General features: G+C 37.9%; 1 protein-coding gene across 6 annotated transcripts in view; it reads right to left on the bottom strand.

Annotated features, from left to right (window-relative positions):
- Positions 1–4,668: 4,668 nt before the first annotated feature.
- Positions 4,669–16,781, bottom strand: part of RhoGAP100F (Rho GTPase activating protein at 100F) — a 57,995-nt gene continuing 45,882 nt past the window's right edge. Inside the window, exons 17-21 of one of the 6 annotated variants that reach the window (XM_069498493.1) lie at positions 16,525–16,725; positions 15,891–16,172; positions 14,170–14,250; positions 11,428–11,540; positions 4,669–10,650 (exon numbers count right to left, since the gene is read on the bottom strand). In XM_069498493.1, coding sequence (XP_069354594.1) covers positions 10,150–10,650; positions 11,428–11,540; positions 14,170–14,250; positions 15,891–16,172; positions 16,525–16,725 — 1,178 coding nt within the window. In that variant the 3' untranslated portion in view covers positions 4,669–10,149. Of the gene's footprint in view, positions 10,651–11,427; positions 11,541–14,169; positions 14,255–15,890; positions 16,173–16,524; positions 16,726–16,781 lie in introns of all 6 variants that reach the window. The other 5 variants (XM_069498495.1, XM_069498494.1, XM_069498496.1 and 2 more) reach the window with 5 other exon arrangements.

A 16,781-nucleotide genomic window follows, 5' to 3' on the forward strand; every position in this document is an offset into this window, starting at 1 on the left:
ATATAAGCTATGGTGGGGTAGGGTACCAGCCAGGTAACTTCGCCGTGTGCCTGAGTATTGTGAGTCCCTTCCGGGGGAAGAGCAGCGCTTGAGCCGGTGTACCCAGGTAACAGGTTAACAATTTCTCTTCATGGGATATTGTTAGGCATGGCTAATTGACCTGGCATGGAGGAGGTGTTGTCCGCGCGGCCCTCTGAGTGTCCCGAGCAGAGAGTGCAGTAGACGCACCCATGGGGCATAGCCCCAGGAGCCGAGGGTGTGGCTGTGGTGGGTGGTTCGTGATGAGTGTTTCATCACCCATCTAAACACTGGCTGCCCTCCGGTCTCTCGCTTGTCCAGTTTGGTGACAGGCGACGGAGATGTTGAGGATGGGGAACGTGGAGAGGGAATGGCCCTCCCCGCGAGCCCTAGCTCTCGTGAGGACCTGTGGATGATGGACACGGGGCGGCCCGTCGCTCACAGTGTCGGTTTTTAGTCGGTAGGAGTCCGTAATTAACTTGCAGTCTTCGACCACGAGTCCAACCGAGGTCAAAAATTTAAAGATGGACAGTTTCAATTTTATACCTAGTAGGTAAGTATACCTAGGTATAATATATAGATGAGTAGGCTCCTGCGGTAGTGGAGCGGTGCGGAAGGGGTGTGATGCCTTGACACAACATTCTGTCACCCACTCACTCACGCAAACTTACTCATGGCCAGCGTGGTAGACAATGACCAAAACCCTTCTCATTGTGAGAGGAAACCCGTGCTCAGAAGGAAACCAGCGATGGGCTTATCATGATGATGATGATGCCTGTAGTGGGTATTTAAGAAGATTATCTAGGTCGTAGGTCGCAGTCTAATGTCCTCTGAAAAACTTTCTCTACAGGATTTAATCAAATTAAACAAAATAACGAGATTCTGTTAATCTAAATGCTAATACAATCGAACCGAGTTATCAAACCCAACACCCGCTTTGTTTACTCCCGAATCGTTCTTGATTGGCCGATAAAAATATTTATTGTCTCAATGATTGGCCGAGGATTTATATCCCGTTAATATTTTATGAATGCTATACTTACCTACTTCATACCACGGAGATAAAAAAAACAACGGCACAATAATTTTGTTTCTGTTTGGATTCTGTATTTAACGATCAAACGACATTTAACAACCAAGACATTCATTTTGTACGTGGGGGTTTATGGTTTCGTATTAAATAATAAAAAAACCGGCCAAGTGCGAGTCAGGCTCGCGCAACGAGAGTTCGTGCTACAGTCGTATTTTTTCGACATTTTGCATGATAATTCAAAAACTATGATTCATAAAAATAAATAAAAATCTGTTTTAGAATGCACAGGTGAAGTGCATACACCCTTTCATATGATACCCCACTTGATATAGTTATCTTACTTCGAAAATTGAAAATACTAATTCTTAGTTTATGACCACAATTTAATTTTTTTTGGTGTGATGTAACCACAAATTCAAGGTTTTCAGATTTTCCCCCTAATGCTAGCTATAAGACCCACCTACCTGCCAAATTTCATGATTCTAGGTCAACGGGAAGTACCCTGTAGGTTTCTTGACAGACAGACAGACAGACAGATATTATTTATTACTAGATGATGCCCGCGACTTCGTTCGCGTGGATTTAGGTTTTTAAAACCCCGTGGGAACTCTTGGATTTTCCGGGATCAAAAGTAGCCTTATTTCCTTCCCCGGAATGCAAGCTATCTCTGTACCAAATTTCTTTGAAAACGGTTAAAAGGATGGGCCGTGAAAAGCTAGCAGAGAGACAGACAGACAGACGGTCAGACAGACAAACTTTCATATCTATAATACGGATGGATTTTTGTTCTTTTATAAAATTATATTATGTTATAAAAATGTACCTAGGTACCAATCTATCACAATATCGTTCGGTTGAACCAGACGCCCACTCTGTCAATTCATTATTGTCTGTCGTAGCATAATCGTACAAATATTGATGTATGGGCGTGGAATGGAAATAATAAATTATTATTAGCAGCAGCCTAGTGTCCCTTATTAAATTACTAGGTATTTACCTCTTATCTACTACAATAAAAAAAAAACGTAGGTATGCCAATCAATAGGCAATCATCAGTTGAGAGAGAGTAAAACAAAACTTTAATAGTTAGGTATTTAGTAAAATAGGTAGCTACTACTAAAATAGTAGTCAGTGGATTTTCTAATTAATGAATCTTAATATTACTCGGTATAGGCACAGAGTAGACACTCGTGTCGTATAGGTACTTAATTAATATTATCCTACCTATAGCATAATTTATTATAATACCTGTAGGATATACATATAGGTACCTACCTACTTAATATTTAAACCTTTAACTTAAACCTATAAATAGATTAAATACCTTTTATCCAGCATCATTCAAATCGGGATTTAGGTATACCTACCTACTTATTACTTAAAGAATTTCTGATTAGAAATTTTTTTTACAAAAAAAATAAAAACCGACTTCGATACACAAACACTAAAAATTGAAAAATAATTTAATTTATTACCGAATATATTATGAATACAAGAGTTAATATAGTTCCATAATAATACTTTTTGTTGCCGGTGCCAATTAGGTTTAGCTGCGCGAATCGTCTCAGAAAGAGTCTCATAAAATATGAAGTCTACTTCATATTTTATGAGACTCCACAATGGCACCTCACTGGTACCGACCCCAAAAAATATTATTATGGAACTATATTAACTCTTGTATTCATAATATATTCGGTAATAAATTTAATTATTTTTCAATTTTCAGTGTTTGTGTATCGAAGTCGGTTTTTATTTTTTTTGTAAAAAAAATTTATTTCATGGTATTGAAATATGCTATGCCTGGTTAAAAATCTACTGTTTACTAAGCTATTACACTGATCGCGAGCAATTGACTCTTATCCGTTGAGGAGTTCCATTATCTATCTTCGAAGATGTTCATCAGATCTTCACCAAATTTAAATGGGACCAATTTTGAAGTATACCCTTTCAAACAAAAAAAGAATTTTTAAAATCGGTCCAGGCGTCTTCGAGTAATCAGGTAACATACATAAAAAAAAGATTCCGATGAATTGAGAACCTCCTCCTTTTTTTGAAGTCGGTTAAAAAGTAAAATTTTATTTCAAAAAGGTCGGCTCGGCTCGTTAGCTACGCGTGCCCAATGAACCGTGGCTATTAAGAGTTTTAATGGCTCTCATCGATATTGCCAAAGTTTCCGCATTTTTCCTTTAATTTTACTAATAAAGGACATTAAGTTTTGAACCGATAAATACCGTTCATGGGCGATTTGTTATTTAGTGAATGATTTAAGTGCGATCCTAAGTACTTAGCGATTAGTTAAGCACTAAGTTTCGTTGAATTGTGGTAATTAAAATTTTTATAATGCGTTTGCTAAGTGCATTGTGCTTCAAAAGCCACCAAATAAGAAAAGAAGAAGATAAAAACTTAATCAAAGACATAATATATTATGATATTATTATACAGGATGTAACCAGAATGCTAGCAAAAACTTAGCGTTATTGCAATACTACCTAAACACAATCCAATACCAATAACTATTTGCCTCATTTTATAGTTTTAGTGATTTAGTATTTTTCAAAAACGCAATGTATAGCGTGCAAAACTCGGTTCAATGCCCTGAAACAAACGTTACGTTAGTAGGTCACTCGGAGTCAATGTCATGTGGTAAGGCATTGACTCCGAGTGACCTACTAACGTAACGTTCGTTGACCTCTGGCGTCAGTCAGATGTTTTATTTGCAATATAATATAGTAAATTTTTACAAAATAATAGAATTTTTTATTTATTTTTTCGCGTTTTTTATGTTTTCATATCAGTAATCATCAGTATTATCACCTGTCTTCATTTTTGCCAGCGTTCTTGTTACACCCTGTACTGTACATGTAAGCTGTGATAGCCTAGTGGTTAAGACGCCTGCCTCTTAATCGGAGGTCGGGAGTTCGATCCGGGGCATGCACCTCTAACTTTTCGAAGTTATGTGCGTTCCAAGTAATTTAATATCACTTGCTTTAACGGTGAAAGAAAACACCGTGAGGAAACCTGCATGTCTAATAGTTCTCCATAATGTGTGAAGTCTGCGAATCCGCACTTGGCCAGCGTGGTAGATGACCAAACCCTTCTAACTCTGAGAGGAGACTCGTGCTCTGTAGTGAGCCCAATGGTTTGATCATGATGATGATGATGATGTAACTAAGTAGATGTATCGGTTAAGACAGACGGCTCGTGGGATAGCGTGTGATTTGCAGGGGGGTGAGAGCGACGTTGATTAATTTAATGGAACCCTACATCCCAGCGCGGTCATTACGGACAAAACCATCAAGTGGATTCAAGATCTTTTTTGGTGTGGTGGTGAAAATCAATGTATGGGTCAGTATAGAATTACGTAAAAAAGCAGCGTGTTGTAAGTATAAAAGCACGTATAAAAGACGTGAGGTGACGTAGAGTTACATAATGTTTCTTCAGTAACATGTTCTTGTCAAATTTCGGCCGTTAAATCAGTTGATTGTATATTGCGATAGGATCGGCGTCGGTGAAAATGTTAGAAGAATGTTAGAAGGAAGGAGGAATAAAAAACATAATTAACGTTGTATTATTTATTTTCGTCAGTGTCTCAGCCGCCCGGTACAGCGGGCGGCGTTCATTCGTTATGTTAAGTACACGTAGTAACGCTACTTTACCAAATACTGATATTATCTTAGGGCCAGTGCCCCGCAACGCAAACAAACCGCGGAGGCAATCTTGAGAAGGAAACGATTCAGCCAATAATACTCTATATTGAACATTCATTTACGATATAAACATTCATGACACAAACCATAAAACAAAACTATTTACACTATGTGACACATCTTTACATATAAATCGGTTATTGCGATAGGTGAAAACTGATGTTTTATATTTATTCAAAGCTCCTTTTAAAGCGTCAATGAAAATTTAATTAAGTTTTACCTAAATGAACACTGAAGGTAAAAGGAAGGAATGCTTTGGCACCATCTGTCAATACTATTTGATCTGCATAAAGATTTGAATTTTATAGGAATCTTAGATTTTCGTTTTAGTGCTATCCTAATCGATATACCTACATTCGCTAAACCCCAATCAAGTTAATGAGATAGTAACAAACTTAAGATTTATATTATCTACACACTCTAACATTAATTTTTTAAAAATTTTTAAATATTCAAAATCTTAATTATTGTAATTAATAGAATAATATATTATATAAATAAATTAATAAGTTTTACAGTAAAAACATTATTTTCATCAAACGTTTTCACTGCAAATCTCAGTCTGTCTGTAGACATTTATTATTGTTTAAAAATGGTGTCTTACAAGGGATTGTATTAAGACCTCCCCTTTTTAAACTCTATACTAATAAAATAATTTCCAATTTTCACATCAGAAATTCCACATTATTTTAGCATCGCTAATATAAACAAACATCTTACAATATTTGAAAATTGTGCGATAGAAACTACCCTGGTAGATCAACAAACACAAAAAGTTTGTTAATAGATAAATTCCGTGTCTCATTAACATGATTAGGTGATTTCTTTAATGAATTCACAACATATAATTTTATCTACATAAATAGGGCTAACAGAACGTTCTTCCTCCAGATTACCACCGCGTTGAAGCCAACTGAAGCCGTGCGCCGTAGTCACTACACACTATAGCTGGAGTGCCAGTGGAAAATTTGCAGGGGGTGCTTGATAAAATCTGAAAGTTCTTAATACAGATGTTCTACTTTACATGATTACAGAAACCTTGCTACCAGTTGATCCATGACAGCTTTACATTGATATATTATGAGTTTTAGGATAACATCCTAGCAGATCTAAGTGCTTAATCATAATTCAAAAATATTTATTTTATATGGGTAGGCCAACTTGTTGCTCTTATGATATGTAAAGACTCTACCAGCGCCGGTTAAGGAGTTATATTGTACTGAGAAATTTTAGCATTTTCTTTTCTAAAACAACTTTAGTAATGCCTGGTACTTGTTATTTCTGAACAGGATTCTGTTCTAAGTAATGCTAATAATAACTCCACTTATGTATCCCCAGCATTTATAGATAAACTTTTTGCACGAGAAAAGGAAATTAATGTAATTAAAACGAACTTCGATTATGTTATTACATAGCGGATGCTTTAATTTTAAAATATTCATAACTGACGAATCAATCTCAGACCGACTGGCTGGTTTGTTTTGTTAACCTACTCAGAAAAAGTAGAGGAACCGTATTAAAACTCTTATCATTTATAAAACACGTCTTCATAATTCTCCGCCAGTTCTCGGGCCACTACTGCCGCGATTGCGGCGGCTACGCACTGTCGAGCGACACTTCAAGTCATATTTACACCTATATACTGTATGTACGGATCGTACTATTGAATTATCGTAATATTACAGTAAATATCATTATCAATAACCATTAATATGTTAATTATAAAATTGCTAACTTGTAACTTTAACATTATCAAAAGTAGCGCAAAGAGATATTAGTCGAAGTAATCTATACCATTGTAACGATAAACTAAATAACTGACATATTATCTCAACTAGAAGAAGATTTCAAAATTTCTTTATTAAATCCCCGACAAAAGCCGGGTTGGGTAAGCTAGTACCTATTGTATACAATAACTCACACTAAGTACATGAAAATAATTGATATTAATAATTTAGATTTACTTTATTAAATAAGACTTCAACAATATAATATTTTGGGATTTAGAAAAACCTTCAAAGATAGCGAAAGTATTGAGTTAAATATAATTCAAAAAAAGCTATTGAGAATAATACCTATGTCAGCTGTTATTAAGAGCAATAGGTATAGGTAGGTAATATTTACAATGACCTGTATCTTTTGCGCCACTCTACATAACCGCAAATTGTAAAGTACCTATTTAATAGGTTTCCATATTAAATTCTAATTTGATTTTATGTAAAAGCGATGTACAAATGTCATAAAAACTTCAAGATTCCTTCGAAGAAATGTAGATATTATTACAATGATTTTTGTTAAGGGCGTAATAATAATCGTTACAAACTCTATGGCAGCGCAATATTTTCATATAGTTCAAACTTTCAAACTTTCCAATAATACGACCCGATATATTCATTCTGACCACACGAATAAAATTACTATATTATGCTAATAATTTAGGCTCCATGGTACTAGATATCTTATTTTAATAAAATGTATCAAGTTTACAATGTTGAAGATGAGTGATTCAATAATAACTCCTTTACCCTATTCAAATGCTATCTGTCACGGTTTTGCTTCTCCTGCTAACTTCACAACATCTTTGTGTTACCTAACAGAGATGGACCATGTCACAGGCAGCATGCTAAAAATCGCGTGCCTTTTCTTATTAGGTATACCTACCTATACTTGCTACGTTAAGTACTTAAAGTAGCCTGTGAATGATCACGAAGCAAAAATAATTACATGTTTTGATCTCGCTTTATTGTTTAAATTTCGCGCGTGCATGGTCAATGACTAAAGAGCGCGCGAGCGAGCACATAGACATCGCCACATGTTAAAAAGGGAAATCTAGTTAAATTGATGTAACAAATAATAATTTGCTATGTTTCACAATAAGCAAATTTCCACACTTATAAACAGACTTACCGATAAGTGCGAAAATTCACTTTCTGTGAAAAACCACCTGTAAAATATCAGCTCTTAATCGTAATTCTTAGTAAAAAATAATTTGGAAACGATTTTAAGTGTAAAAATTGAAAATCACTGTAATCCGTGAGAAATTGCCTATGAAATCACAGTGAAGAAAGACAATTATTTAAAGTAGCAATAGTACCCATCACTACTGCAACATTATTACATATGTAGTTGCAAGTGAATTTAGCGTAGTTTCAAGTTTCAACTGTCAATCCATGTCTTATAGCATTTGAATAATGATAATACCTACTTATTCAATTTTATTCGCGTGGCTCTATACAAACGTGAAGGCAAATATCGTTCTCCCATTACAAACGTATTAGATTTTATAAATTCATTTCTAAAATCATATTGTCATCGATTTTCAACCTTCGGAATAGTTAAGAAGTATCCGTGCATGAATTCTCTACCACGCTCTACTGCAGTCGCATACATCGCAACCATCTAATTAACTACGAATAAATTCATTTCTTTCATATATTAGTTTAATTAATTTCATACATTATAAGCACATTAACATGTCAATACAATAAAGTCCAACTTTTTTATTATTATCTCGAAATATTTTAGTTTTAAGATTAGTTTAACGTATAACCACAAGAGGCCTTTCAGCCGTGCCCCCTTGTAAATGAGTGATAGTAGAATAAGAATTCATGAGCGAACATTCAGTATTAAGTATATAAAAGGCGAGGTTCCAACACAAGTCCTAGTATTATCACAAACGTGAAACGAGAAACAGGTAAAACGGTAAAGTATCAAAAACGTTGTGTCCCATATCAGTCGTGTCTTTGTGCAATGCTATTTTATAATAAACAGTTATAACAAAACTTCTCTTGAAGTGTTGCTCAAAAGCTATCTGTAACCAAACAGCCTCCGACAGACATATAAATAAGTGTAATTAATTTAATAGGTATTCTCTATATAAATGGACCAATCATGGCAGTGAACATTTGAATCAGTGCTGTCATTGGTCGATTTCTACCACTCTTATATGTCTAGCAGACGCTAGTTATAAGAACTGAGGCATTATTTGCGAATTTCAAGGAAGTGATAAGAATTAATTAAATAACATTAGTAAATATTATAATCATTAGCATAGTTTTATATCAGGTGTACCATACCAGGTTTTGATTACGCCTGGTAATTTTATTATTGTATTTTTGTCCCTCCAATTATTACTTAGTTGAAGTATTTTAAAAATTTATCTATCCACCCAACTTTTCAAGATTGATACATCTTATCATCATCTTATTCTTGCCTTGCTTCTACTCCTCCTCCTCCTCCTCCTCCTATTCAATGTAGTCATATTATTATATTACAATGTAACAAAATTTGATTTGAAATTCGCAAATAATACCTCCGATCTTGAGATTGCGACCGATCTCATAGGATAAATAAATCCATTCCTTCATAGAATTAGCGACTCGTAAAAATGCTTTGCTAAAATCTATATTAGTTTAATTTACCGTTATACATATTATATTTATGAAGTTATTAATGAACAAGGAATATTTGGAATATCTGAAACTTTCATAACAGTTTACGATTACTAGACCTTTCCATCTCGTCACGTAATCGCTCCTTCTACGACGGATGTCCATCGAGTGGTCCTGTACGAGCTACTTTGATATGGTCTCAGTCTCAAGACATTCCGCACGTCTGATCTACTCGTATGATACACTCTCCCTACTCGAGCTACTGGCTCGCGTGCACCGGCGACACTCGCGCGGCGCCGTAGACTCCTTATTTGACTACTGTACACTGCGCGGCCATCGGAGGTGACGAGGATGAGTCGATAATCTGATGATGAAATAGTACACGTCAGCCGAATAGGGTCGACGGTGTACGCGAGCCTCTGATATGTGGGATGATGTGTGTAGCGCTCGGGCCGTCCGCCGAGGCCCCGCCCGAACGGTACAAAATTGGAAAGTACCAACATATACGTATTTAATTATATACAATGTACAATACAATACGATAAACACTATAGCGTCTACGGGGCGAGGCGCCGGCGCCGGCGAGGCCTCCGCCTCGCGCGTCAGAAGGTAAACATTCTCACAATAATATTATACATCGTAACTCGCTCTATATATAACAAACATTTCACGAACGCGCACCACGCTCGGTAAACAACATAATATACAGCAGAATCGTAGCACTCTTTCGATTCGATAAAAAAATTGACTAGAAAATCTCAATTCGCTATGAGCACTGTGGCGTATCGCTCGCTGCAAGTCGAGGCGGAGTCGAGGCAGCGTCGACGCTATCAGCCGGGACTATACCTACTTCGTTTCACTGATTCAACATAATATCGTGTGAAGAACAGACTGCAAGCTTCGGCCTCGACGCCGCCCATCGCGACTCCTATCAGTGAGCGCAGTTACATCGATTCTTAAGAATACCTAGAGCAGGCCGACGGTCCTGCGAGCGACACGCCTATGTGTGCGTGGACGAGGAGAATATGTCGGCAGCGCGCCACGCCTCTGCCTCCTCCTCCTCGTCATAATGTTGCAGGAACGGGTTGGTGGAGCTGTAGCGCGGGCTCAGCGCGCCGCTGCCGCTCGAGTTGAGCGTCACGGCCAGGCCCGCCGACGTGCCGGGAATCGCAGAGCGCGGCGACTCCCGCGACCCTCCTTCCCTTGGCGTTGACTCCCGCGGCGTGGTCTCCCGCGGAGTGCTGCGAGGCGAGTCGCGAGGGGAAGCGCGCGGCGACTGGCGCGGCGACATGCGCGGCGAGCTGGCGCGCTCGGGCTGGCGCAGGATGGACGATACCGAGCCGCCGTGCTTGATGGTGTCGGCGGGGCTGTGGCTGCCCGAGCTGCTACTGGGCGAGCCGGGGGACGACACCGTCACCTGCCGGGAGCGAGGCGGCGCGGGCAGTGGGCCGCGCAGAGGCGACTGCGGACGATATTGGCCTGCCCTGACTGATGAGAGAACCTGTACAACAAAATCCATCCACACTATTTGGTATAAAAGATCCGAGATCAATTAATATAAAAGGACCAAATTCCTCTTCCAATGTCATAAAACATTCGTTTAGTAGTCAACTTGGGTCAACGTTGCTGAGTTAACAAAATCATCATCATCCACAGTAAATACTCATCTAGGTATATACCTACTTAGGGAAAAATTGCCAAAATTAATATAAGTAAGGTGTAGAATACTAATAAATCGCTCATGAGCCATTACGCCAACGCAAGCAGATGTTCTATGCTGACTAGATGTTGAGGTGAAAGACAATGCTGATCCATGATTTTAGCGTGAAGGCAATGAGGATTACGATGATAATAAGTACTTGTGCCTAGGGTTCACACTCTATAGATAGATTATACAGGGTTTAACCAGAACGCTAGAAAAAAATTTCCGTTATTATTATACTACCTAAACACAATTCAATGCCTTATCGTGTAGGTTTAATGATTTAGTATTTTTTAAACCCCGCAATGTATAACGTGCAAAACTCGGGGTCAATGCCCCACCTACGACGCGACATTGACGCCGAGTGGGCTATCGACGCAACGTTCTTTGACTTCTAGCGTCAATCAGATGTATTTTTTGCAATTGTATATATACTTATTGTGAATTTTTTGTTTATTCTTTTGCGTTTTTTTGGTAGGTACCTATCTTATCAGTAATCATCAGCACTATCACCTGTCTCCGTTTTTGCTAGGGTTTTGGTTACATCCTGTATTTACTCTGAGCAAAATACTTTACATGTGCGGGCGGCGAGCGGTCGGCCGCGTGCCGAGCCGAGAGAGCTGGCGGCGGAGATGCTGCTGATGCTGCCGCTGGATGCCGATATGGACTGGCTGAGCGCGGAGCTCGGCCTGCGACATACCGACCACATGTAACTAATTCTAATCTATTTTTTAATGCGAGATAGGCTTGCGTGTTGACGACAATCATGCTTAATAAAAATCAATGATGAGATCTAGGTTGGAGCGCGGTTGCCTAGAAGGTGCTTATTCTTTCTTGCCTTGAGATAGCTTATACGCGACAGGAAACACGGACGCCGGGAGGACATTCCACACCTTAGTGGTTCGTATCACAAACGTTGAGCAAAAATGTTTCGTAGGAGTAGATTGAACGTCAAAATATGGCCAATACGCCTACTTGTCTATTGTAGCAGTATTTGCAGGAGTCTCTACACTAAAACCCGCGGGCCAATACCGACCCGCAAGCACAACCAATTTAGCCCGCAGTAGCAAGCTGACCATGTCCGATATCCAGGGTTTGTGAAAAAACATTCGCGCCTCGCGCCATATATACCATAGGCACCAAATGCCACTTACCTAGTCCTAAAACTAATTGTGCGAAATTTAACAGCAGTAGGTATTTTTGCATGAGCTAGACATTAGACAAGTCTTGGGCCTTGCTCTTTGGCCTTCAGGATAAAGTTTAGAGACTCCTATATTAGACAATAGGTTTTTCTCTCAAGTTTACTACAGTCTGTAACTGACGGATATGTACCTACTGCCGCGATGATTATTACGAGTATTTGCATGACAAATTCGGGCTAGTTCCCTTCTTTATAAAACACTCATCCTCTGATAGAATTGACTGAATTGATGAAGCACCTATCGTGTAATGGTCAGCAAAAAAGTAAACTGACTGACTTACATATCACTGTATACAGCTTAAACTGCTAGGTCTAGAAACGTGAAAAGTTGTCTTTATAACGTAGAACTCCGCTAAAAAAGGATTAGATATTCCACCCGAGTGAAGCTAATGCAGGCTAGGCTAGCTAGCCTAACCTACCCAATCTAGGATGTACTGTTCCACGACTGGGCAATTTTTCTCCCATTGCTGTACAACTTCCTATTCTTTGTCTCTTCAGGCCACTTGACTGAAATGCACCAACCTCGTTCTAGCTTGCCACGTTGGTGCTGATGATTTTCGGGAATGCAAAAATAAACAATTTTAACTTTTTTTCTAGTTGCCTACCTATATGAAAAATTAACGTTTAAATTTAAAATTGCAGTAGACAACACCATAACTTACAGCTTGAATCAGGTAGGTAGGTACTCTTTTTATAAAAATATCATTCGTCTAGAACTTTTTATTCTCATTTATTTATTCTTCTTATTTTATTCTTCGATTTTAGTATGTCACTTATACAGTGCGTAGTGATAGTGTACGAATTGATTTATTTGATCATGTGCTACCAATAGTAATTGTAGTTGGTTTTTCTGATATTCTGAATATAAAGCACGATTTCAAACAGCACCAAACATTGTTTGTTTTAATCAATTATTGCAATGTAAAAATGTTTTGTGATAGTAGGTATGTGCATGTATATCAAAAATTCGTGAAATGTTGAATTTCTGACTCGGTCACCAAATGTTTTCCACGTTAAGCCAATAAGCTACCACAGAAACTAAGGGTAGGTAACATTTAGTGATATAAATGAAATACGAAATTTAACTAACAGGGTAACTGAAACACATAAAGCATAATGTTATAGACTGAATACCCATTGACTACTATCGCCCAAGCAATCGCTTCTTTTCAGAAGCCGAGTACAATTATTAGTAGCGTACGCTTCCATGGACATGCTCAAGAGCGGTTCAGGTGTTCAAAGAAAGCCTTTGAGCATTTAATGGCTGCCATAGAAAAGCTTGAACTTCTTGTTTAGACAATAATGCTGAATTGCTTGAAACAAATTCAAAAATTTAAGTTTAGATCAAACTAATTTAATCACAAGAATTGTATTTAAATTAGTTTAATACCAACCGAAATGTTTGTTTCTAACAACTCGGCATATTATGGCTTCTAGAGAGGCAAGATGCTCAGACGATAGTATCCAATGTGTGTCCCACCATAGACAGAATCACAGTAGATGTAGATCAAGAAGATAACAGTTCGACACGGCTCAATAGTCAACAGCAATCGAGAGGTAAAGCCTAGACTATGACGAATAAAGCTTTCCAGCAACTACACATGATCGTGTCATGGCCTCAACCGTACCGACACATGCAAAACAAAGCACAGCCAATATCCATATCATCACGGATAGCAACATCAAATACCAAAGGTTTTAGTGTAACATTTCAAGTTGACTAACGTGACATGAGCGATAGCGTAGATCTGTCAAGTATTGATGGATAAATGTCGTGAATGGACGGAATGGACATATCTCCTGTACAACTTTGGCAGATTAACGCGAGTCCGGTGTCATGTTTTAAACTTGAAAACTTACGCTGGACTAAGGGATATTTAGGGGACATACCATGTACTCTCACATCTACAAAAACATTAAACACCTTACATTTCCATATATACATATACATATTTTTAATTAGAGCAGGAGCGACAGAAAACATGGTAGAACCAAATTTTTGACAAGTTCTGATCCATTTAACAGGACAGAAAATCATGCATGTAACGGTCTGATTACGGTCACATCACGGTCATGTGTGGTGGGAGGAGGTCTTTAAGTTTAAGAAATCTCTTAACCTTGGGGGAGGGTGGCTGAGGCCACTGGCGACGCACTGACTCTGTTTCCACGCGGCCCGGTTGCTGGCTCGCCGCGCCGAACTGTCTACAAACATACATGCGTTAAGGTACCGCTTAGTTAAATCAGCAACAGCAACACGAACGGACATGCAAACAGCAAAGAAATCACAACTACTGGTTAAAATGAACGAGACTGGGCGTTTTGAGATTGGGCGTATTTTTGACGCATATGAATTTGTTTTTGCACGCTCGTATATCAAAGGGGGAACCAAAGTCCACACAATTAGCAAGCTGAAGTGGTAGTGGGTAGGCCATTACTATAGTAAAACCGACGGGCCCTAGAGCAGACATGCTTTAGAGTGGAGACTGTCTCCAGCCCGCTTCACTGACCTTGAATAAGTAGCGCGAAGTATCTACGAAGAAAGTAGCCGGGTGGATGAGAATGGCAGAAGGTTACGTCGGCGCGCTCTCAGAAAGTCCTATATAATCAGCGGTGGATGCAAACAGAGTAACGATGGTGTCTGGTGATTAATGAAATGTGTGCTAATAAGCATGGCAACATGAGCCCAGTCAATTTTATTGCGCGGGGACGTTCTTCTCATAAGCGTATACACGAAAGCCGCTAAAATTTTGAAATATTTCTGCATCTAAGTCAGTTATATCACTTTAGTTGTGTCTGTTATATATATTACATTAAATAATACATCATGATTGTAATTTAGAATACGACGGGAGAGGACAAAAGTTCCATTGAAATTGAGGTTTAAAAAGAAAACCGTTTCGTTCTCGCCCACTATTTTGAGCAAACATAATAACACTAAAAATTCGGTATAATGACATCAATTAGTAAATAAGTATTAGAATTAGGTACGAGCGACAAACACTAACTTATATACGCAGGAAAATAATCCCAATCTGAAAGTGCCCATTGAGAATGAGAAAGGATTTTGTAACCGAAATAGGTATGTTTTGACTAGCCACTATGAATTTGAAATTTCTAGAAATACTATAAGGAATTTATACTCGAATTTATATCTCAAATACTATAGCAGAATTTAGAATAGTAGATGTCACGAACAAAGAATGACCAGAATTTAATGATGATGCTATGATTTTTGATTCAGAAGTATAAAGGAATAGTGTCGAAGTATACAATATTGAAGATGATAGATTAAAAAAGGCTGTTTTATATAGACTACATAGTTGTATATTAACGATAGATAATTATTATGCAATTTATGATGTGCCAATTAAAAATAGTATTGTTATGAGATATGTTAAAATCCTTTCTTATCCCATCAATAACGCTTTAGTTATAGTATTTTTTTTTGTTCTGAGATTCAAAAGTGTTTTAACATCTTATAATAATTATTATATTATACAGTCAAACCCAGCTTGCATTGTATAAAAAATATGTCTGGATGTATAAGCTATTCTTGTTCTAAAAATATTGCTTTAAGAAATTATTTAAACGACATGTAAACATTGTTATCTTTATGTTCCCATTTATAAGAGTGCACAATTATTTGAAAGCTGAGTTTGATATTATTGTATGATTATTCCAATATGTCGGTAACTCAAAATTATGTGAGTAAGTACTGTAGATACTTGATATTGATAGTCAAATGTTAAAGAAGATAATGTAAGAGAATTGTTGAGAGTTATAACAAAACAACATTAAGAACAGAAAAGAAAAGCGACAACATGGACGAAGGCATTACCTGAACGTTTCGGCGGAGGCCAAATTTGGAGGAGGCACTGCAGGACATGTATTGGACGTTGGTACTCAAGTTCTGTGGGTGGTTGGGAATGCAGCATCAGTGGTGGGGCCATTGCCACGGCTAGGTGCTGGGGAGACATTTTGTTGCGGTCCTGCGCAGCCACTACAAGAGCTAAATGATCGAGAAGGAAGACCAGCGTAGCTCTAGCAGCTCGCGGTAAACACTCCACTATTGAGGCCATTAGACGAGCATTGCCTTCTTTGTCGTCGGGTAGGCATACTCCTGCAAAGTTGAAATAAATAGGTGTGATTCTTTCTTTCACGTAAGTATCATATTACACTTTCAACCGTGCATCAGATTTTATTTTAGGATTGTTTAACGTTTATCAAATAAAGTAAGTTGCATATGCGACATCGTATGATCATTTAAAAATTCAACTCACTTTACAAGATAATTATTGCCTACCTACTGAAATATTCTTAACATTCCTGGTCATATTAAAGTTGACAGTTATTTCAGAGGTTCATCAACCCAATCTTTACTTTTGTCTAATATTGATTCAAAATACCAAACAATTCCAAGAAACTAAATAAGTACCCATCTTTAAAAATATATTCGCTCATTTTCTACTTACCAAGTGCATCCAATGTCATTTGATACAAGCAGCGGCTGAACAATGGCTGTGGCAGCTCAGTCAAGTAGTCCTTCAGTACTCCGGTTATGACGTTTATGTCAGGAACAGAGTCAGGTGTGAGCTCAACTCCTCGTGCGTTGCGTTCGAATGCTTCTCGTAGTATACGTTTCTTGTTCGCAGAGCCACATAATCGATAGAGACCTTTGAATAAAAGATATATTTTTGGTCACGATTTAAATCAGCATTATTTTAACTTT

The sequence above is a fragment of the Maniola hyperantus genome, chromosome 5, assembly GCF_902806685.2.
Source record: "Maniola hyperantus chromosome 5, iAphHyp1.2, whole genome shotgun sequence".
Taxonomy (NCBI): Eukaryota; Metazoa; Arthropoda; class Insecta; order Lepidoptera; family Nymphalidae; genus Maniola; species Maniola hyperantus.